Raw genomic sequence first — 24,071 nt, 5'->3', positions numbered from 1 at the left:
TTTTGTCTCTTTTTTTGTTTTTTCTAATTTCTGATTTTTTCGTGTTTTTGAGATATAAATATTGCACATAAATGCTTGAAAATACATTGAAATAACTTTGAATACTAAATGAGGATTTATTACACAAAATCCACAATTTTGTTTCCAATAATCAAATTAACAAGCATTCCAAGTGAAACACCTTGCCTAGCAAACAATGAATGGAAAATAACAATTGTCAATTTGATAACTGATCCTTATCATTTGCAATATTGTCAAATCCCAATTCCGAAAATCTAGAAATGGCACAATTTCCAACACTATGACAAACCCTAGCCGATTACACTCTAAATGACTCCTGAAGGATAGTAGGTAGAAAATGATGCGGGGAGGCTAGGTATCAATGCCTCCAACCTACAATAAATTCTTCCATCTGCCTTCAAACAACTCTGTAAACCCCTGAATAACTCTGGAAATCTGAAACAATTATGCCCTAGTATAATCTCTAAATTAGATTTTCAACTAAGTGCTCTTGGGTGATCTCACCTGCAAACACTGTACTCACTAAGGGATTTCATCCTCAATAAGCTTGAATCTTCAGCAGCAAACCCTTTCTCTCCATAACGTTTCATCATTTTTTCAAAACAAGAATGAATAATGAAGCTCTCAAATGAGCCTCTTATATTTCTCCAAAAAACCCATGCACCTCCGGGCCTTTTTTATCATTTAATTTATTAACTTTTGATATGTCATTAAATTTCCCAAAGTTGGCTTATTAAATGACTTTATAATCATTAAAATAACTTATGCAATTAATACTCCTATCCCTTAATATAAAGTCACTAATTTAATTAATAATATTAGAGTCGAAACTTCAATACATTAATATTAATCTTTAGCTCCAATAAATGCCACTATTGGAACATTTAATTAATTCTGCCAACTACCCAGTAATAGCTGTTGTACCCTCCAACCATCCAGATGACTTACTATCAATAGTATGGGACCAATTGCTCGAGAGACTTATTAAAAATAGTATGTACAAATGGAGCTTGAAAGACCTCTAGAAGGCAATCGATGAACCAATTGATGAACTGAGCTAGAGAACACTGAAAAAGACACCAAAGTGTCAGCTAAAGAACCCTGAATTACCCTCTAAGGGCCCCTTAATCACCACATTAGCCTATGGGGACCACTAATAATAGGCTAACCTCTGAAAATAACTGATGCTTAGGAAGGCGCAAAAATGGGGACATTATAGTCCACCCTTCACAAATATTGCTTGCCCTCAAGCAATCTACATCTACATAGCAAACCAAATGCTATCTATACCTGCATGCCAGTCTTAATATCAGGATCCCATATCAATCTCAAAAGTATGGTTCCACCAATTTGTTGCACCACTTTGATATAACTGTCATCAATCTGTAGCAACCTGAGAAGCGTTCCATCCATCATGCGAATCCCTGGATCCCAAGTCATCACACTTTCACACCCCCTAAAATGGAAGGGATAGATGTCTCTCATCATGCCATTAATGTCAACTATCCATCTAACTCTAAATGAATCCGCAAAAATGTGATGAATGCAAAGAAACGGGACTCGGACTCGACTCGGACTCGGCAAGGCCGACTCGGACTCGGACTCGGGACTCGGCGTCAGACTCGGCTCCAGACTCGGCTAGACTCGGGATAGTGAAAAACTCAAGAAATTTAGAGATTTTTAAATATTTAAAACTTGTTTCAGACACCCTTTGTTGAATACACCTTAAAGACACAATAACATCATCAAACTCAGCTCATTTGATTACATACACAAGTATACATCAATCACATAAGCATAAACGCAAATTGTAGCTGAAGAAAATAAGAAACATAGATATATAAATATTGTCAAATGAATACAATATTACAAAACTCATGGAATAAAAAATCCATGTCATCATATGATCATCATCAAATGTTTCATACAAATACCAAAGGTAAATACAACTACAAGTCTATGGCTCAGAGGAGCCTGCACCCTCCGGCCCCAGCCCCCTGCGAAGGCATCTAAGGTAGGTCCTGGATGATTCAACTACCATAGCCGCTCCCCGTGACACCATGCCATGCTCACCAACATCAAGAACATCCGTGTCACTATCTGCCTCTGAATCTCCTGTCTGTGCTCGTGCTCTCCACTCCTCCTCTGCCATGGCTACAGTCTCAACCTCTATATCTACCTGGTCGATCCAATCAGTGTCAGACTCGGAGGTTAAATTTTCTCTACTTCTATCGACGTAGTTTCCCCCCATATTTTTCGACGGGGGTTTGGGGGCAGCGCCCCCAAGGTGGGGTCAAGGGGCATCGCCCCTTGCAGGGTCAAGGGGTAGCACCCCTTGCACGCTCCCTATCGCGATACAGGGCGAGGTCGAGGGGCAGCACCCCGCGAGGCCGAAAAAACTTATTACAAGTCTGAATTAGGGTTTCTTTGAGAGTCTTCCTTAGGGCCCGGTTTTGCTCTTGTTGCTAATTGGGTCTTGCTTGGTGAGTGAGTATCATTCTTGAAGGTCCGAGCTAGGTCAAGTTGGTGAGTGATAAAGTCTGGAATGTCATCCTGATCTTCAAATGCCCTGAAATTTGGCTAAGTCTGGAATGTCCTGATCCTGAAATTTGACTAAGTCTGGAAAACTGAAGAATCCTCCAAAAACTAGATTTTGCAATATAACTCCTGGAGGCCCGAAACCACTCTCAAACATCCTGACAGTATATATGGAATATAACTTAAAGTATAAGAAACTTATACTTAAATGTTATATTCCATAAAATAATCCTGACAGAGAGACCAAAATGTCAAATTTCGCTCCTGACCCTTCCAAAAAAACTTATTACTTTTAAAAAAAACTTTTTAAAATGTTTTTTTTTTGGTCATTTTATTAACCCAGCCAGTAGCCGAGTCTGGGGCTCAGGACTCGCCGAGTTTGGCGATTTTGAGCCAAACTCGCCAACTCGGCGAGTTTGGCGAGTTTACTCCCCAAACTCGGACGAGTCCGAGTCCGAGTCCCTAGGACTCGCCGAGCATGACTCGTACTCGGACTCGCCAAGTTTGGGCGAGTCCGGGCGAGTCCCGTTTCTCTGGATGAATGCCTATAAAAGGTACAAAGAAGAATATATCAAACCATAATAGGCTCATGTTAAAATTCAAAACAGCATCAAACAAACTGAAATTTACACCCTTGATGGTGTAAGAAATTGCTTCCAATGTCATGTGCTGTTGGAACCTCATCACCATGCCAATATCCAACATTGGAGTAATGATCCCAATCATTCCAATCTATCCAAATAATTGCTGTCACCAAAGTACAATCTGAAACTGTCATAACCAGCAATCTAGGATAGCCTCCTAACGATAATGATTGAATTGGAACCCAATAAGCTTTGGCTGGAATTCTTCTACTCCCATTACCATCTCCATATCTTGGAGCATAGACCTACTAGAACTCACCATTTCCAAGTATATACCAACCTAAAGCAAGTGACTCCATGACATGTCTCAAATCCTAGTGATAGGACTGCTTCATACTCCAACAAGGAATCACCAACATGATGGGATTGTGTCTCGACACCATTGATCTCCTTGAGCTCTTCATGCATACATAAAGGCCCAACCAAATCTGAATCGCCCATGTCTCCATCTCTATATGTAGGCATAACACTAGTGGCTGATCCCCAAGGTGTGTGCTCAACTACCCCATTATGTCCATGACTTGAGCCTTCGAATGGCTCTCCAAAAGTGGTAATACATAACCCTCATGGTACATGATGGGGAAATTCGCACTTCTATCAACTAATGCAAAATAGAATGCACTGAGTATATCCTATTCTCTCTTGAATAAGGAAATCTTGTATGCCCCTTGACTGTCCAAACAAGACAACCCCAAGGTTTCTAGTGTCAAGTCTTGACTGTGCTTAGGATAACTCAGTGATGATGTGTTTCACTGGTAATCATAAAGGGACTTACGCATCTAACAAGATGGTTGGCATCAGATATGGCAATCTGGTTGATGCTTCACTTCTCAAACTGATTAAATAAATAGCAAAAGGATAGGGTTTAGAAAACCTAGGGACAATGATAGTAATGGCTAATGCTGCAGATAGAAAAATTCATTTAATAACATAGTTACTCGCCTCGGACTCGACAAGCTGATTTTTGACTCAAACTCGGACTCGGTGCCCAAACTCAGCCAAGACTCGACAAATTGAAAAACCCAAGAAATTCAAATTTTTTTAACAATTTTAAACTTCTTTCATGCATTTTTTAATAAATAAACATCAAAGACACAATAATCTCATCAAATAGAAGCACATACACAAGTTTACATTGATCACATAAGTATAAATGCAAATTTTAGGCTTGCGCTGAAGGAAATAAGCTAAACTAAATAACACATTAGAAATATAGATAGTGTCAAATGTCTACAAAATTCATGGAATATGAAATCCATGTCATCAAAAGTTCAAAACATATATCAAGTTCAACATAAAAGCTAGAGCCTAGAAGTCTAAGGCTCAAAGGAGCCAATATCAGTCGACCCCGCAACTGTCCTACGTGTGCGCCTAAGATAGGTCCTGGAACGTTCAGTAGCCATGATCTCTGCCTGTGTCTGAGGCTCAGGCTCACACTCAGTGACATCCATATCCTCATCCACATCATCTTCGAGGAACAAAACATATTAACCATTTTTTTCATTTATAATAATGTCATTTTATTTTTTCTTAACTTATTATTTTCTGCCTGCGCGGCAAAGTCTGGCCCACGAGACTCGGCGAGTCTGCCAAAACACGGCAAAACTCGGCCAAGTCCGAGTCCAGAGGCCATGGGCCTCGGCAAGGGTGACCTGCCTCTGGACTCTACGAGTCTTGCCAAGACTCACAGAGTCTTGTAACATTGTTTAATACTAATTCCTACTTAACCAAAGATAAACTCACAATGCCACAGAAATAGTGTGATCTTCAAAGGGAAATGAAAGGTTCTCAGACCATGAACATTCATTCAAATACCCAATTTTGGTCCAATCAAAACAAACATCCATAATTGAACTAATAGCAATAATACCTTTAGACTAGCCATGCAGAGAGGCTTACAGTCAGCAAATCTCCAATGGTATGAACCAAAAATCGATTAGATATCCTCACACTTTGCTAATAAAATCAATGAACTTTAAGTAACTTGATGAAAGAAGCCATACAAACAGGTGAAGGCAATTGGCAAAACACCATACTTCAATGCTTTATTCATTCGCTTCAACTGTCATTACAACAATCTCTGTTTAGCAATTCCTACTATACTCTATTTCTAACCCTAATTTCTAGCCTCTACTTTCTAATATTTGCCTTCTAACTTCTAGCTTCTAACCATTCTAACCCCCTATAATAAGAGAGGCCCTGGCCTTTTATAGATTTTACATTTTTAATTAATGGCTAGCATTCAATTCATTTATTGGCCAGATTTGTCCTCTAGAAACCCTAATAGCTTCTAATTAATGATTTCAACCACTTTCCAACTACCCCCACTACAAGACAAAATGATAGGCTAGCATAATAATAGCTTTTGTCACCAAAAGACAAAATTGGCAAGTGGATAAATAACAAACTTTTGCCCCCCTTCTTCAATTACATTAAATTGGGCCCAAAGGTTGTTATTTTACATTAGATCAATTGCAATTACAATAAATCATATTCTTGTTATCTCCAGTTTTTCTTTCTCTGTTTTTGTATGCTTCGTGTAGCATTATTGTGTCCTGTCACTGTCATCTAGAGTTCTGGCAATGACATCATTTGGCTCTTTGCACTGTGGTAGTGGTGTTTGCGGCGTGTTCATTGACATCTTTAGGGTTTTGACCTTGATTTCATCTTCTTTTTTGTCTTGGGAATTGTCATGTCCCCTTCTCATTAGGAAGTAACCAGTGGTCCATTAGCCTATTCCGGAAACCCATAGGCTGATTGGAATGAGGAATTAGGGTTTCCTGTTTTTGTGGAGTTCTGCAAGAGCAAATTGATGATGATCCAATAGGGATTCTTCGATTCTGATTGTGGATTCCTCCTGGGTTTTTTGAAAACTTCACAGAGGTATAACATGCATCTTGTTTTGAAGTGGTTTTTGAACTTACTATTTTTAGCAAGTTGGTGGCAGCTGACTAGATTTTGAGGTTTTTCGAGCTCATTCTCAAGGTTCGACGAGCATGTTTTTTGGAGTTGTTTTCATGACTTATTATTTTTAGTAAGTGTCAGTTCAGGCAGTGCTATTTTTGGCAGTCTTGAGTAGAGCTCCAATCCAGTTCAGATTAGTGTTTTCTACACTTCAGTTCACATGGTTGATTTGGCAGCGATCAGTGGTTGATTTATAATTGCTTAGTTAAATATTATTACTTTATCCTAAAGTTTGATATTTAACTACTTTATTGATCAATTTTGGAGGAACGACTTAGGAAAGAAAAATAATATCATTTATCCTAAGTCATATTTTATTTCCCAAGTTAGGTGGGTGCCCAAAAAAATGAAGTCATTTCATATTTTATAAAGTTTTCCATGATTCCAACTTGTGTACCTTGGCTAAGTTCGACTAGGAGGCCTAGAGGGTGGACGCCAAGTATGGAAGGGGTCATGTAATGAAATGAGATGAATTTCAAGTGAGTTTGGCATCATTTGCATTTGAATTTCAGATTCAGAAATCTATAAATCCAAGGTTGGACGCCTCATTTGGATATCTCGAAGAAATTATAACATTATGCTACCGAAATGGTGATTGAGTTTGAGCTTCGAAGTTGTGGCTTCCTAGCTTGCATAGTTTCGTACTTAAAATACGGTACCTAGCTGATCAGTATGTTTATTGGAGAAGTTTTGTGAGTGTGTTTCCAGTTTTTAGTGTGTTTCAGAGTGTGGAGTTTTTTCTTGTGTTGCTGGTCTGGTGTGGCTGAAGCAAAGAATTGTTCATATCTCCCTGTGTGCTTAGCGTGTGGTTTTGGGTATCGGCTCCATCGCTTCCTATACCTGTTGACGTGTAGTCGTTGAACTTACGACTTCATCCGGCCAACGCAAAATAGAAATGCTAAGAATCCTATCCTCTCTTGAGATAAGGAAATCCCTAATGCTGTATTAATTTGATCAATGGGGATTACCTCAATGTTTTGGTTGTCAGGTCTTGGCTGCAGGATAGCTTAGCGGTTTGATGTGTTTTGCTAGAAACACAAAGGGGACATAAGGTTAGACAGACGGTTTCGAACGAGTTCCCTAAAGTTCAACCGTCCTATATCATCTGATTTTGCTTGGATTGATACTATCTCAGCTTGACTATATGGTTTCTTTTGATAAAAAAGGGAAAAAAGGAAGGGAAAAGAGAGAGAGAATATTCTAATTAATTTATCTAAGATAACATATTCAGGAAGATAGACAAAAACCTCAAAAAAGCCAGATTTAACATTATCAGCTAATAAAGCACAATGTCGTAAAATCTAGTGCAATCTTCAAAGGGAGTTGAATTTTCATGCTACTAAACATAAATGCAAAACTTGACATCCATTCATTTGATGTTTAACATCTGAACTAAACACATAAATGGGTTCAGACTAACCATGCAAGGGGAAATGGCAATCAGCCAATCCTTAATGGTATGAACACCGAGGTTTCTATCAAATATTATCCCAAAAATACTATCTGAAAGCAAAATGCATAACAAGAATATTAAATGGTGAAGAAGGAGACCATGCACTCACAAAGAAATAAGACAACTTTAATTTCCATTAATTCTACATGAATTTCGCCAGAGTTTCAACAACAATCTTAGACTTCTTACAAAAATAAGGGAAAACCAACTCCTTTAAATAGAGTTTCAAAACTTAGATGAATGGCCAAGATTAAAACAAAACAAGTGGCCCAAATTCATCAATACAACATAGTACTCATGTCCATAAATGGGAGGCAAAATATCAACAACCACCAAAGGAGAAATAATAACTACCCAAAAAGGCAATTAATAACTACCAAAAAGAAGCTCAAAAAGTGCACATGCACGGAGCTCAAGATTTGCAACTGTTTTGGCAGTTAGAAATAAACTTTATGGCCAAAAAATGCTTTTAAGATTTTAAAAGAATTCTGCACTTTATGAAAGCACTTTCTCCTTTTCTGCAGTAGACTCTTTTTCAAGAAATTCATCCTCGGCCTGCAAATACACTTTCCAGAGGTCCCGACCTACTGCACGGTCTACCCGAACATAATCTTGAAATCTGATGCATAGCTAGAACAACACCATGAATTGAGGCATAGGAGGATGGCATATTTTATATTGCATGCCCTCCAAATGGCGATCTACATGTTTTAACCCATCCTTCTAGTCGGACCGATGAGCCTCAAAACATAAAATGTCTGAATGCAATCCACTGGGAAACTCCAGGTCCTCCGTGGAGTATGCGACCTTATCAATTCTCAATCTATCCTCCCAATCTGGTTGCACTTGGTCATCGGACAAACTATTCTTTCAGCCCAAAACCATTGATCGGAGGATCCTTCCACCAAGATCCCTCATGTCTTTTAAGATTTCCTCGCATTCCGCCTTCTCTTTATTAATGGTATCTTTTGTTTCATTCTTCATGGTGGCGGTCCAGTACCATTCTTTAAAGACGCCGATGTCATAGGGATCCAGGATAGCGGACAATGTGGGAATCTGCGCATGGGTCCAAAAAAGAGCCCTCATGAGGGGAAGAGTTGTACCAACCACCTCATGAACCCTGAGACATTCCCTCTTTACCTCGAACAATTTGACCAGAATGGTCTCTCGGTGGTGGGCTATTTCCTTTACATCTTCAATGATTCGCTCTCCCTTTTCCTTAATGTCTCGAATCCATTCCTTGACAGCTTTGGCGGTATCACGTACTCCTTCAAACTTTGTTGTAGTCCTTTGCGCCAATGCCAATGGGGGGACATGGGATTCAGGGTCGTGTTGCAATGGTTTTAGCAGGTGATCAATATACCCCTCTGCTTGCTCAGCACGAACTCGGTACATGTTTCTCTCAGCAGTTATTTCGTCGAGTTGCCTGAGCATATTTTGCACGGAGTCCTTGAACTCGTCCCTTTCTTATTCTTTGGTGGCTCGCCCTATCAGGACGGTTGTAATGCTATAATCGGCCAACGCAATTTGATCTGTTGGCTTATCGACAGGCGGGGTAGCGATATGGATGGTGCGGTTCCTCTGCTCATCCTTGGTGATTCGGGAGTAGGTCTTAGGCTTTTTCTTCCCTTTGGAATTTGTTTCCCCTATGCGAGAGAAAATATCCTCCAAGTCGATAGGTGGCTTGGTGGCTACCTTCCGCTGTGCACAAGCAACTAACCAGTCTTGAGGTATGGTCTGCCCGGATGTTATGGCCAAATTTCCACTCTGCTCCTTAGAGGTTTCAGCTGGTTCATTGCCTATCTGCAATTGATCTGTCATAGAAGGAACAAATGCAGTATCCAGCCCTTTACTTATAGCCGAGTTCTCCCCTTCCTCACTGAAAAACTGTCGGGTATCCCCAGGTGATGGTTGCTCTTCAGTTCTGTGGGGCTCGTGGGTCATCCGCCTTTCGTTCTCCTTCGAAAGTGGTGTCATCTTACCGACACTATTCAGTTGTAATTCATGCCGACTCCCCTGGGTGAGTTCATGCATATCATCCTCTCGATTAGACGGAATTTCTCCTTCCTCAACTTGATTTCCAGGTTCACTAGAACCAATGATCCTTACCTCTATATTTAGCTCATTTTGTGCCTGAGGATTATTAGCCCCGAATGCATCAACATCGCTCTAGGAGGGTGGAGCAGGTATATAGTCAAGTTCAACTACATCATCCTCGGAACTGGGGTCCTTGGATGACGAACTGACTTCTAGCCTTCTAATAGGGATATTTTCCCTTCTAGTCCTTTTTGACGTCCGAGTCCCTCTATTAGCTCTGGCTTTCTTCGTCTTTTCGGGTTTCTCAACCTCTTCCTTTGGTGCACTTGAGGTTCCCTCATCTTCCGAGGACTGAGAATCGAGACTGCCCATCATATGGTATGTGAATTGAATTCCTTCATGGGTTAGTCTCTCAATCTACTGGTGTAACCAAAGATCAGTGTACCTTCCTGGAGCTGCCATAACTGCCTCAAAATCAATAATCGGATCCTGAGACCAATCAATGCCCGACAAGAGGTACTTTACTGCCTCAAACTCTTGAACCTGCAAGCAATTGCCAGAATCTGTCACTTGATCCGGGACCCGACGGTATTCATAAAGTTGCATCTGCTGCACACTTAGCCTTGAATATTCACGTTGTCGGACCTCATAGTCATCAGAACAATTCTTCCAATAGTCCTCAATTGATTCCTTTGCTCTGTAGCGCCTGCCATAGGCTCTTTTTGCCAAATTGTCATGATCAAAACATTTCCTTGGGAAATGTTCCTGTAGGCCATAAGATGCTAACTCGGCAAGTGACTCATCGGCTTGCACTGAATTCTTGAAATGCACATCGAGGTTACCCAAAGTGCAAGATCACTGGAGTCAAACCAGATATCAGCCACCTAAGGATCTTTGGAAGTCTTGTCTATGTTCATGTGCCAAAGGAAAAGAGGACTAAGTTAGAACCTTCCAGGAAGAAGGGTATCCTTGTTAGATATAGTGAATCTTCCAAGGCAATTTGCATCTACATTCCCGACCAAAGGTATATTGAAATTTGAGGTAAGTAGGGATGTCACCTTTGAAGAAAATATTGCTTTCAAGAAATCTAAAGGTTCTCTTATTGATAATGATAAAGGAGTTAATGATAATCAAAATATAGATATTGATACTAACCTTGAGATTCAGAGGGAGCCTATTGAGCCTCTTGAACCTATTGACCATGATGATTCCCCTGAGCCTCTAGATCCAACTGATGGACCTAGAGATATTGCAGTTAACAAGAAAAGGCCACTTTGGGTTAGGAGCACAATTCAAGATGCAGAAAAGTTTGCAGCTCCTAGTGGCACTTTCAGAGAAGGTAAGAGACCTCAGAAGTTCTCCAACTATGTTGCAATGATGTGCAACATCATTGAGACTGAACCATCCAGCATAGAAGAAGCTATGAACCAGCAAGCATGGAAATTAGCTATGGACGATGAGTATCAATCCATCATCAAAAATGATGTCTGTGACATTGTACCTAGACCTAAAGGTAAGTCTATTGTTTCTTCCAAATGGTTGTTTAAAATTAAACATGCTGCTGATGGTAGTATAGAGAAATATAAAGATAGATTTGTAGCTCGTGGTTTTTCTCAAAAGGAAGGCATAGATTATGAAGAAACATTTGCTCCTGTTGCTAGATATACTTCCATTAGAACTGTTATAGCTATTGCTGCAGCCAAAGGTTGGAAGTTACATCAGATGGATCTAAAGATTGCTTTCCTTAATGGTGTTATTGAGGAAGAAGTCTATATTGAACAACCTGAAGGTTATGAGATTCATAATAGAGAAACTCATGTGTGCAGACTGAAGAAATCTCTCTATGGCCTCAAGAAAGCTCCTCGAGCTTGGTATGAAAGAATTGATAAGTACTTGGTTAGTTTAGGGTTTTGTAAGAATGATGTTGATCCTAACATTTTCTTTAAAGTATTTAATGGAGAAATGCTAATTCTGGTTTTATATGTGGATGATTTATTCCTAACTGGTGAAGATAGTCTCATCATTAGGTGTAAGAAAGAATTAGCTACTGAATTTGAAATGAAGGATCTAGGTCTAATGTATTACTTTCTAGGGTTAGAGTGTGGCAAAGACCTAATGAAATTATTTTAAGTCAGGGAAAATATACTATTGATATATTAAAAATATTTGGTATGATGGATTGTAAACCTATGTCTACTCCTATGGAAACTAACTTGAAGAAGTTGAGTATTTCTGCAGCTAATTCTGATTTTGCAGATCCTTCAAAGTATAGGCAGTTGATTGGATCCTTGATGTATCTAGTCAACACTAGACCAGATATTTGCTATGCAGTGAGTGCACTTAGCCAATTCATGAACCAACCAAAGCATGTTCACTTGGTGGCAGCCAAGCAAATTTTGAGATACTTGCGTGGAACAGTTGGCTATGGACTAAAGTATCCAATCAACACAGTGATCAATTTGGAAGGCTACTCTGATTCTAATTGGGCTGGAAGTGTTATTGATAGGAAAAGCACTTCAGGAACCTATTTCAGCTTGGGTTCCGCTATGATCTCTTGGGCCAATAGAAAACAGTCCTCAGTTGCATTGAGTACTGCAGAAGCTGAATACATTGCTTCAAGTGTGGCAACTAGAGAAGCAGTCTGGCTTTGCAAGCTCCTTGCTAGGTTGTTTGGGAAACCTTGGGAATCCACTGTTATTTATTGTGATAATCAAAGTTGTATTAAAATGTCTAATAGTCCCGTGTTTCATGACAGGTCAAAACACATGGAAACTCATTATCACTATGTTCGTGATATGGCACAAAGAGGTGCCATCCAGCTAAAATATATCAGCACTGATGAACAAGTTTCAGATGTTCTCACCAAGCCTCTAGCTCGAGTGAAGTTTGAGTACTTCAGAGAGAAGCTTGGAATTGTGGAGAACACAACATTGATTGAGAGGGAGTCTCAATCTTAGTGATGCAATTTAGTTTGCATCCTCCACCCTCTACGAACAATGCAAGGTGGAGTTACCCTCTGCGAGCAATGCAAGGTGACATTGTATCCTTCTCTAGGAGAAGGCTGAGGTGTAAGACCTCTTCCACCCTCTGCGGGCAATGCAAGATGGACATCATGAAATGAGTTCATGATATTTATGTGTTTCATTCCAGGTATACTCTATGGAGCTTATACATTCATCCTTGCGGGTAATGCAAGATGAAAGTCATGAATACAAGTGGCAAATATTCTCCCTAGCTAAGAGGGAGTGTTGAAATAGTAGCTAGCTCGGATACCTGTCTATTGTATTTTAATGTTGTCAATGACAATTAAAATACACATGTATTATCTCTCATGTAATTCGAACTATTTAGGGCTGGGCCCAAACACATGTAACGTGAAGGCAAATGGTCATGTATTATCTCTCATGCAATTCAAACTACTTAGGGCTGGGCCCAAACACATGTAACGTGGAGGCAATGTAATATGAATAAATTAATTAATTAATATGCAAGCCAACTTGGGTGTTTGGCGCCAAAGGTTGGATATAAATCAAACATCAAATGAAGTCATTATCATTATCTCATTTTCAAATGTAATTTGCTCTCCAATATTGGCGATTTCTCCTTCACTTGTGCAAACCTGTTCAAGTCCATTGTGCGAATTTATTAAGGCTGATTGTGAGGCGAAGTTGTCAAGATCATCATGCGAATTTGATGAAGACTCTCCTTGTGTGAATCTGGTCGAGTCTTCCTCAGTCATCTGCTGCTAATCTTCCTTAGCCATCTGCTGTTGATAAAAGCTGCAATCTTCATTGTTATGTAAAGAGAGATCATGATCTGTTAACTTGCTATTGGACAGCAATCTGAGATAAGTTCATTGCCTTGTAATTGCCTACATTTGAGATAATACATATTGTATTTTGAGGCTGGTTTTTTTCACCTCCAAGAGGGAGGTTTTCCCAGGGTATTGGTGTGTTTTGTCTTGTGTTTCCATTGCTGTTACTGTTCATCTACAGTCTGTTATAATCTGATTGCTTAAAATTAACATCTGATTACTTAAAATTAACAAGATGCAAATCAATAAAATTCAGATCAGAAAATCAGACTTCAAAGACCTAAAAGCAGATCTAATTTGCAGGGACTGGCATAAACATGAAAAAAGGGACCTAATTCCTATATGCAGAGCAGAATTATTTGGCACAATTATGGCTTTTTATCTGTTTTTTACCTGGTTTTGTCTTTTGCCTTATCCAGAAATAAGGGCTTAGGTCACCAAAATTGTATTTGCAGCAACAACTTGACATTATTAGATATACATCATTTTATTGATCTCAACACTTACATCATAGTGGTATTCAAGTAAATTCACAGCACACAATAACTAAAAAAAATCAAACCAATGCTAGTCATTAAAAATTTAAATGCATAATTTTTAAAATCACATGTATATATCGTTTGAACAATGAAATTCAATTCACAGCAGAAGTAAAACTCTTTCCAGTTTCCAGTCATTCATACTTACTTCCTTTACCAATGCATCAATTTTAGCTTTATAATAATCAATAGAATCCACTTGTTCCCCCCAAAGTCCAAGGAAACCCTTCTACAATACAATACAAAAAATTCCAATAAATTCCTTCATTCCTAAAGCTAATTCTCTAGATTATCTTATCTTCTAATGTACTTTTTCTCTTTTATCCTTTAAACACTTACATCCAATAAATCTACAACCCAATTGCAAAACAATTAACATTTAACTACCAGAAGCATGAAAATAATAAGTTTCATACTGTAAGAGGAATATTGAACACACCTTCATGTTTGGCCTCTTTTTTGGATTTATCACATACTTGTTCTGGTTGTAATCTAGCCAATTTTGATAAGCTTCTTTCTTCTTTACAAGCTTGGATAGTTTATTTGCATTGAAGACAACCTATGGTTCAGTAACTCAATTAGATTCCCTCTTCTCTATTTCATCTCTCTATTACAAATAGATATAAAGTGAAAAGGCTTTACAAATTAACCACCAGCACGTAAAACAAAGGTTATGAACTTCCAACAAAAGCACAGCTCGATATTTAACCTGACCTGTCATCTGCCTATCAGAAAAGAAAAATAATCTACACCCAACTAACAGAGATACAGAAAATAGAGAAAATTATTGTTTCCTAGTAGACCTACAGCTCAGAAGGACCAGCAATAGTCAGATGCTTATCAACAATATTAAACAGAAGCCACTTCACCAAATATAATAATCATAGGCACTATAGAAAGTCTGATTTAGAGCATCCTTTTGTGTGACTTTTGTTCATTACTCATCAACTTTTGCACCCTTACAAACTCAATGTTCATACTTACCTTTTGCCCATTTGTCAGGAAATTGACCATTGTTTATGTGTAAATCCCATTCATGTAGTGGTCATTCTTGTCAGTTTACAAAGTTATGTCAAGCTTTTGTTTTTTACTAACAATTTTCCAGATTGATCAAGTTTGCAGCTGTTCTGAAATAAAATAATGATGAAAACCAGAAGTTTTAGGGGCATATTTCCAAAATAATAGAACATGAACAGAAGAAGAAAAGGGCAAGTACAAAATAGCTGTTTTTAAGAGCAGACTCGGGCATTTACGGACAAGGAGAAGATGGAAAAACATATTAGTGTTCTGCCTTGTTTCAGAGAGTGGCTTAAGTGTTAAAAACAATTTCCTAGCATGCATTTGACAGTTGGCAACATCACTTAAAATATCCACCTTGGCTCAAGTAGCCCAAAGTTCCTCCTTAACTCTGACTGGAAAAGTGTGAAGCTGGGTGCCCTTTCTCTGTGGTTAAGCCATTAAATTTATCCACATGTAACATGGATATCAGCTAAATACTTGTCAAACTCCACCCAAAATTCCTTGTAAGTCATCAAACGTGCCCAATGTGATGGAGTGAATTTCTAGCTTGGTTAAGACATTGTAAAACTTTGCCAAACTCATGAATTATGCTAGCATGTGAGAAAACTTCTGCCAATATTGATAAAAAGTGGCTTATGACTCATAAAGTTCCACCTAAGTTTTCATGATTAAATTGAGCACACTTTATGAGTGGCTTGGGTCCATGATGTCTCCACCAAAGTGCATTTAGTGGGTTTACACATAAGGGCCACACACTTTTTGATTTAATTTCTATCTAAGACCAAAGGATAACTTCCCATGTAGGCAAAGCTATAGCCAAACTAGTGGAAATAGATTAACTACCAATAGAAAGCTTCAACTATAGAAGCTATATTGAGACTCAATTTATCAGTACCAAAATTTGCTCGTCACAACTAGGTCCATTTAGGCCTAATTTTAAACATCATATATAACCGATCTGAGAAATCTTCTAATAACATCCATCTATCACATTTGCATAAGTGTTGTTCTCCATCATCTCCCACGTGCATATCATGTGTTGGAAGTTGCAAAGGTCTCAAAAATTTGGTTTGTAGAGGCTTTCTATTCAAATTCCAAGCATTGTGCTAAATGTCAAAGTTTCAAAGTTTTCCATCTTGGTATCCTTTCCCACAACCCCCGCCTTTCCCTTATCCTTGTTGAAGTTTCAAACTTTCTCTTACCAACATGCTTTTTCTCAGACCCCCGCACTTTGATGCTTTACACATCTTAGCCACATGCCATGTGGCATATCCCAAATCCTCAATTCCTGATAATTTTAACTATGTATCTTTTAATGTCACATTTTCAGTCATTCCTCTACCCAAATAACTTCTGGAATTTAATTCCTTGATATCCCAAACCCCCAACTTGAAATACTTTCCTATAAATTCTTCAAAGTCTAATGTGCAAGAATATCTCGAATATGGTATCATATGGCATGGACTGTGAAGTTTCATTGACTCTCAATACTCAAAATTCCACACTATATTATCTTACCAGTTTTGTAAACTCGTACCTATCTTTATCTGCATCACTTGAGGGATGAGTTCCTCAGTATTTGTAATGTCCCCTTCTAAGTAGCAGCCAGAAATGAACATTTAACCTATTTTAATCTTGTAGGCTAAGGTCAGTCAAAGGACAATTGATGAGTTTCAGAAAAGAGATTTGAATTTTGGTTGAGCTGGTTGCTTGCTTGCTTGAGCTGATTGCCTGATTGCTTGAACTGGTTGGTTACCTAATTAAGCTACTTGCCAACTTTCTTGAGCTACCTGGGTGTCTAGTTAAGCAGCCTATGTATGTGGTCAAGCTGCTTGTGTGTCTACTTCACCCAGCTACCTGTCTACCTCAGCTAGTTACTTGTTTGCCTCAGCTAGCTACTTGTTTGCTGACTTGTGACAAGTCAGATCATGTGCCACGTTTTTGGTTGAAAGTTATTGATTCTTATGAAAATGTATTAATGAATGGTTTCAATTGAGTTTGAGGAATCCCTTTTTTCTACAGAATACCTTTCACCTCAACACTTGTCAAACAGAATGATTTACAATATTTTTCTGAACAGAGAAGTTTTATGAATTTTTTGTCAGTATCGTATCACAGTTTGTTGTGGTGTCAAAGCTTTGGTTGATGGGAATCATTCTTTTTAATATGAAGGATCGTGTGTTTTTGTGTAGTGTCGATGATGGTTCTCTTTTTCATGTTGCGTTAATCCTTCTTTAAATCATTAGGCATTAAATTTTTTTGATTTGTATCTGTCAACAAAAACATAACTCTGTTTATCAATGATGAGGTGTAGTGCGAGGATTAAAAACTGTAAAGGTCTTTGGACATTTCACAGTTGTTAAAAAATGTAAAAACAATTCCTCTGTCAGGGTTCTATTTCTTTCTCATGCATTGTGGTGGTAGTTCGATTTGAGCTGAGAATCAAATTATAACTGGAGGTAGATACGGGACAGGTGGGTGTGGACTGAGTTAAGCTCTTTGAAACTGGTCTTTGGCAATTACGTTTCAATATCATGGAGACCAATTGTATCATCGGTTTTATCTAGCAGAACGTATTATGATATACACATATATTGGGTGCCTGATATACAAGAAAAAGGTGTTGGCATAAAGAATATGATTTTGTGATTGAACTGAAAAAAATTTATGTGTGTGATTTCCATATGAGTGGAGAACGACTATTAATTAGGAAGCAGTATTAATTATTGGGCTTACTGGATGTTGCATATGAAGAGAATATTGCCGCGTTGAGGGAAGATATGTTGTTGCGCTCATTGAAGACATATTGATTGGTAGTGAAATAGATGTTGAGAATTGAAAAAGAGTTTTGTTGACGTGTCTAAAGTCGTATTGCTACGACTCTATCCGGCCAACGTAGAATAAAATGATTCTTGTTGAGTATCCTATCCTCTCTTGTATAAGGAAATCCCTAACGTTGTTTTAGTTGATCAAAGGGGACAACCTCAAGGTTCCAAATGCCAGTTCTTGAATTCGGGATAACTCAACAGTTGATGTGTTTTGCTGGGAGCACAAGGGGATTTACGTTTTGCAACAAGTTGTTTTGCATCTGATTCTCAAACTGGGAAATAAAAGCAAAAGGGAAGGGTTTAGGCATCCTAAGGACAGTGATAAGAATGGCTAGTGTAGCGGGTAGACAGATTTCCATAAACAGATTCCCGTTTTGTCAGAGACACCCTCACAACTAGACAAGAACACTGCAATCTCCAAGGGATGAAGGATTTTCTGAACTTGGCTTGAAACTTCATTGGTGTTTTCTGCAATGATCTTGCCTCAGCTATCATCTATGATCTGGAAAACCAAAAAGAAATTAAGTTAAGATTCTAACTTTGAGTGTCAATTTTTAAGGTTTGATGGCAAAGTGTACTCTGATTTCCCAATTTCTCAACACTTCTAGCTTTCAACAAGCTGCGAACACTTAGAAATTTTTGGAAAACCCTGAAAACTCAATCTGATTTGAAGGTTGGTGTACGTTTTATCATTCACCGAACATTAGAATAAAATATCCAAGGATACTCTATCCTCTCCTGAACAAAATCACTACTTGTGCCAAGATTGCGAGAAAGACCACAAGGCAACTCCAAGGTCTATATGTGCGAACGGGCGACTTTGTGTTGGATAGCTTCCTTGGTTATGTATGCTGAAATACAAGGGGGACTTACACTTGGCTCGTTCTATTCACAATGAAGGTCTAGACAATGAAGCTCTATCGATTGGGCCATGGCTCATGGACTTAAAGAAAATTGAAAAGGAGATAAGGGTTTAGAAGTTCTAATCTATTCCTAAGAATTCAAGAGACGGTATTTACGAGGTGAACCTAATAACAACACTTTGCTTCGCCACGCTAGAACAACTACACAAAGTGGGTGCAATCTTCAAGGGATGTGCTTATGATTTTCACGTCATGAATAACTACCATCAAATCGAACAATATTCATCCAGACAGAAGTTAAGCATCCACAAAGTAAGCTCAGACTAACTTTACACAATGAACAAAAATCATCTGTTCATCAAAAGTATGAGCAAAGATTCACCATAAATCAATACTTATCAAATCTTGCATTCGGCTAACATACATGAAATAAAATCTAAACTATGATGAGGGATAAGAACCATGCAAACTCCAAAATAAGAGAAGTATTCACCATCAATTTGAACAATGCATTACTTATTACTTTGGCAGTCGTAAGCAACAATTTACTTATCTCGCCATGTTTTGCAACATGCTCCCATGATTTACAAATGAGGGGTGAGCTCAATTTATAGGCACTTCAATTACAATTCAATGGCCAAGATTGATTTCAAATCAACAGTTAAGATTACAAAATAAAACCCTAATTAGGGTTTGTTACAACTAACTACCTCTCGACCAATGCGAAAATTACATTTGGGGACACTTGTTCTTCTTGCTAAATATAAATCAATAATAAAATAGAAGGTTGTTGCATTGTGGAGTGTGCCTTCTAAAAGCTTTCGTGGATCAGGTTCATTGAACTTGGACATGTTGACTTGGAACAATCTCATTGGTTGGAAGATGATGCGACGCCACCCCAGCATGTTGGATGTCCTCCTTGAACACTTTGTTTTTCTTCCACGTGCTTGTCTTAGAATATCTTTCCTTGCCAATGACTTTGTCCTTTACACTTGCTTCTAGCTTCAATCTTAGATTATTTTCAAGATTTTGATCTCTTCTTCTCACTTGCATTTGAATCTTTGAGGTTTGCAATTCTCCCCTTGGAGCAAATGTTTGGACTAGAAGTTATTTAAATTTTCTTTCCTGATTGCTTTGAAATTCTTTCAAGTGCCCTGAATTTGGAGAAGAATTCCTTTGTGAAGTATTTCTCATACTTAGCCAAATTTTAGTCATCTCTATGCTCAGACGAACCTTGCTTGTGGATTTGTCTTCAATTCTGAATTTGGCTTGAAACTTCATTGGTTTTCTGCGATGAGCCCGCCTCAGCTGTCATCTATGATTTGCAAAACAAAAAAGAAATTAAGTTAAGATTCTAACTTTGAGTGTAAATTTTGAAGGTTTGATGGCAGAGTGTGCTCTGATTTCCCAATTTATCCACACTTTTAGCTTTCAACAAGCTGCGAACACTTAGAAATTTTTGGAAAACCCTAAAAACTCAATCTGATTTGAAGGTTTTGGGACTGAAAATGAATAATTTAGTCCAAAATTTATGAAATGAATATCAAAATCAGATTTGGATATTTGGAAAATGACTGAAAAATAAACAAAGTTGTGAAAACCAAATCCATTTTCCATAATAACTTCATCAAGACTTGAAAATCAGATTGAAAATTTGGATAAGAAATGGATTGAGAGAATGCTGCTTGGTCTGGAAATCTTCACTCTGTCTCAAAAAAAATTGAATCTGTTCTTGAAATGTCTTTGAATCCTCTTGAAATCTGTACAAAAACTCTCAAAACTTGTTGAAAACTCTTGAAACCTGCCAAGAAAAACTCTTAAAATTCTCCTCAAGTTCGAACTTTCATCATGAATGAATGAATGACTAATTGTATAAACCTTCAAGTAGTTTGAATTTCCCAATTAGAAACACAGCTAGTCATTCCAAATTCGAATTAGTTTTGTTTCCAGTTTTGCTTCAGTCTTTGAATGGGAAAAGAACGTTACCATTTTCATTTTCAGTTGAGTTCAATCTCTTTGGGAAAGTTTTAATTCAAATTTCAGTTCAATAAGAAAATTTCTAATCTGAGTTTGAGTTCATGAATAGAACTCCGTCTTTGTTTCTCTTACAATTTTAAAAACTTTCTTCACAAAAAAACTCTTTTCTTTCCCCTAGTTCGAACTTAGGTAGATTTTTTTTTTTGACAGCAAGGCAGATTTTGTCAATCTTTCCATATTCAAATTTCTTCCCTCAGCAAGTGATTTTAGTATGTTTCCTTGGGTGGACTTGGAGAGATTCATTCCATGTTGCAAGTGATTTTCTCTTTCAAGAGGGTGGACTTTGTAAGATTCTTTCCATCTTTCACAAGGAGGGCAGACATTAGAGGCTTTGCTTCCTAGGTAAGTCGGAGTCCATGGAATCCTCTCCATATGTGGGTGGACTTGACAAAGGTTGTTCACATCTTGCTTGTTATTTCTTTAACCTTTAGGCGGACTTTGTAGATTGTATTCCACACAAGGGCGGACTTCATATGTTTCTTTCCCTCTCCACAAAATACTCTATTTTTGCTAGGCGGACTTCATGTAAATTATTCCACATAAGGGCAGACTTGAGCAAGACCTTGACCATGCTCTATCTTCTCCAAGGCGGACTTGAACATCTTCATTCCCCTAGCTTGTGCATCCCTAGGCAGACTTTGTGAAAGACTTTCCTCATAAGGGCGGACTTTATGAAAAATATTCCCTATGAAGGGCGGACTTTGTGAAGCTTTGTCTCCATGAAAACCAGATTTGAAATCCTCCATACCTTATCCAATTTTGCTCCAATGAACTTGAAATTTGAAAATCATCCATTACTATGCCCTTGAATCCTTCTGAACTCCACAAATGTAGGAAGTTGATGCCCTATCAAACTCGAATTTTGAATAAGATATGGCAAAAATGAGTCAAAAGTGCAAACCCTAGATCCCCTTCCAAAAATAGAAAAAAAAACAAGATTCCCTAAAAAATAGGAAAAACTTTCTAAAAATAGCCACTCCAGGGATCATGCTCAAAGTGTCAAAAACAAAACTTCCTAAAAAATAGGAAGAAGTAGAAAAAGCAAACTTTCCAAAAATAGAAAGTTGTCCTATTTGACTCAAAGTAATTGTGTTTTTCGTCCTTCAGACTCCTTAGGCACATTGATGGCGTCAAGACACTGTTTTGACCATGATTTCCTCAATTGACTCTAACTCCTCATTGCAAAAAGACTGGTAATTCGCAGCTGCGATGCCAAGGCAAAACCCTAAAAAGAAAAAACTGGGAGGGTCCCCATTTGCAATGGGGTGATGTGTGGAAAGGTTACAACAAGTATCTGTGAAGCCCAGCGCTGGAGTCTGCAAAAGCACAGAGACGGTAAAGAAACCAAATGAGATCAAAGATGGCCTCAAGTCTGAAGGGGCGGGCACCGAACTCGGCCAAAATGATATTGTGCGGAGTAGACTGCTTACATCTGATGATGCAACGAAGGAGAGGATCTGGACCAGCTTGATACAGACCCAATCAGATCCAATAAGGAAGGCCCCCAAACCACAAAATCGTAAAGAACAGTAGGCCAGATGAGAGTATCTAAAAGTGTCATCTTGGACGAGGTGTCCTGGAAGTGATGTCGGAAACATTGTCGCTCAAGAAGGGCTAGGGAACCATACCCCTTGTTGATGCACGGTTGGATGGCGGGTCTCATGCTGAAGCGAGGGCCAAAGAACTTAACCCCCAAGTAGATATATGAGGAGACAATCTCAATCTCAGAGCCACCAAAGGAGAAGTGAAGATGAGAGGTCTTAAGACTATTAAAGATCATCACCTTAGTTTTCTCCAAATTAACTGTCAGTTGTCTCAGGTCACAGAAAGAAGCCAAACAATCCAGTTGTCTCTGTAGGCCCTCAGGGGAGGGGTCTAAGAGAACAATGTCATCTACAAACAATAGGATGGAGATCAAAACCTGATGAAGATGGCATCCATCATCCTCCAGCAGATGCTCGTGAAGGAGATCCTCCAGCTCATCGATGTAAATCCCGAACAAGGTAGGGGATAGGGGGCAGCCTTGTATAACACCAATGGTGTTGTTGATGAAGTTGGAAAACCCCGTAGGGGTTTTGAGCCAGCCCAAGACCCTCTCATAAAGTCTCATAATGGCGATTCGGAAGATCTCGGAAATACCAATGTCACGCACCTCTAGAAGAGGGCACACTTCGGAACTGTGTCAAAAGCTTTGCGGAACTCCACAAAGCAGCAATAAACCTTCGAGGCACAATAACGAGACTCCTCAATCATCGCCCGGAGAGACAAGGTATGGTCCATGGTCTAGTAGTCCTGCTTGAAACCCTCCTATCCCTTGGCATGAATGTGACGATGATCCAACTCTCTGGAGAGGAGACTGTTCAGAGTTGTAGCATAAAGCTTGGAGAAGGTGTGGCCGACCATGATGGTTCTGTAATTACTAGGGTCGGATGAAGGTCTCGCCTTGTGGATTGAATGTATGATGTGGTGGGACCAAGAAGGGGGAAAACCCATGCAGACTACTTGATTAAAGAGATCAGAGAGATAAGCCCCTAGAACAATAAGACCATGTTTGAAGAACTCAGCCCGAAAGCCTTCCTCGTTCGCAGCCCTACTAGTGTTCATGATTCTCACCGCTTCTCTGATGACGGTATAAGTGAAGAGATGGCATGAGGGAGGGGGAGTAGTTTGGATGGGGAGCTGGTCGGGGATATCATAGAGGGCGGAAGTATGGGAGACCAGCAAGTTATGGTCCAGCTCGAGGGGGAGGGGAGAGCGACGAGGGAAGAGAGTGCGCTAGAAGGTCTTGGGGGAACGGAAGAGGGAGGTCCGAAGGGCACTACCACGCTGGAAGATGAAGAGACCTTTCTTGTGGCGAAGCAGGCGATAGTAGGAAGTTTTCAACCATGTGAAGGAGGGGTGGTGAAGGGTGAAAGCAAAGTGGAGGCACTGGTGCAGGGCCTTGCAATCATTGTCATACCAACGGTTCATAGGACAAGAGTGCTTAGCCCTGGAAAGGGGGTCAGTAGAGGTGGTGGAAAGGGGGAAGGACAGCAAGGTGGCTTCCCAAATAATAGTGGAAAGGCAAGAAAACTTTGTGGTGACACACTCAAAGGGGAAGAAGAGGGAGTCCAGAGGGAGAAGCTGTCTGAGGTGGTCGACAAAAAGGTCACGGTCCCCCTCTTCGAAATGGAAAGAGGTATGGGGAGGATGGGGGGGATGGGGGCGATTGTAGGGGTGGGGGGGAAGGGAGCAGGGAGGGGTGGGGCGCAAAGAATGGAGAGACTAAGGAGAGAGTGATCAGCCAAGGGGATGGGGGTAATGACAAAGTGGC

General features: G+C 39.2%; 1 protein-coding gene across 10 annotated transcripts in view; it reads right to left on the bottom strand.

The window, feature by feature from the left end:
* The window catches only part of LOC131028162 (CSC1-like protein At3g21620), a 280,393-nt gene that overhangs the window by 134,154 nt on the left and 122,168 nt on the right, over positions 1–24,071 (bottom strand). For 6 of the 10 annotated variants that reach the window (XM_057958389.2, XM_057958391.2, XM_057958383.2 and 3 more), the window contains 2 exons: positions 14,450–14,569; positions 14,159–14,239 (listed from right to left, as the gene is read on the bottom strand). In XM_057958389.2, the coding sequence (XP_057814372.2) occupies positions 14,159–14,239; positions 14,450–14,569 (201 nt within the window). The remainder of the gene's footprint in view (positions 1–14,158; positions 14,240–14,449; positions 14,570–24,071) is intronic. The other 4 variants (XM_057958385.2, XM_057958387.2, XM_057958388.2 and 1 more) reach the window with 2 other exon arrangements.

The sequence above is a fragment of the Cryptomeria japonica genome, chromosome 5, assembly GCF_030272615.1.
Source record: "Cryptomeria japonica chromosome 5, Sugi_1.0, whole genome shotgun sequence".
NCBI classification, from domain to species: Eukaryota; Viridiplantae; Streptophyta; class Pinopsida; order Cupressales; family Cupressaceae; genus Cryptomeria; species Cryptomeria japonica.
This window is presented reverse-complemented; position numbering and strand designations above follow the sequence as displayed.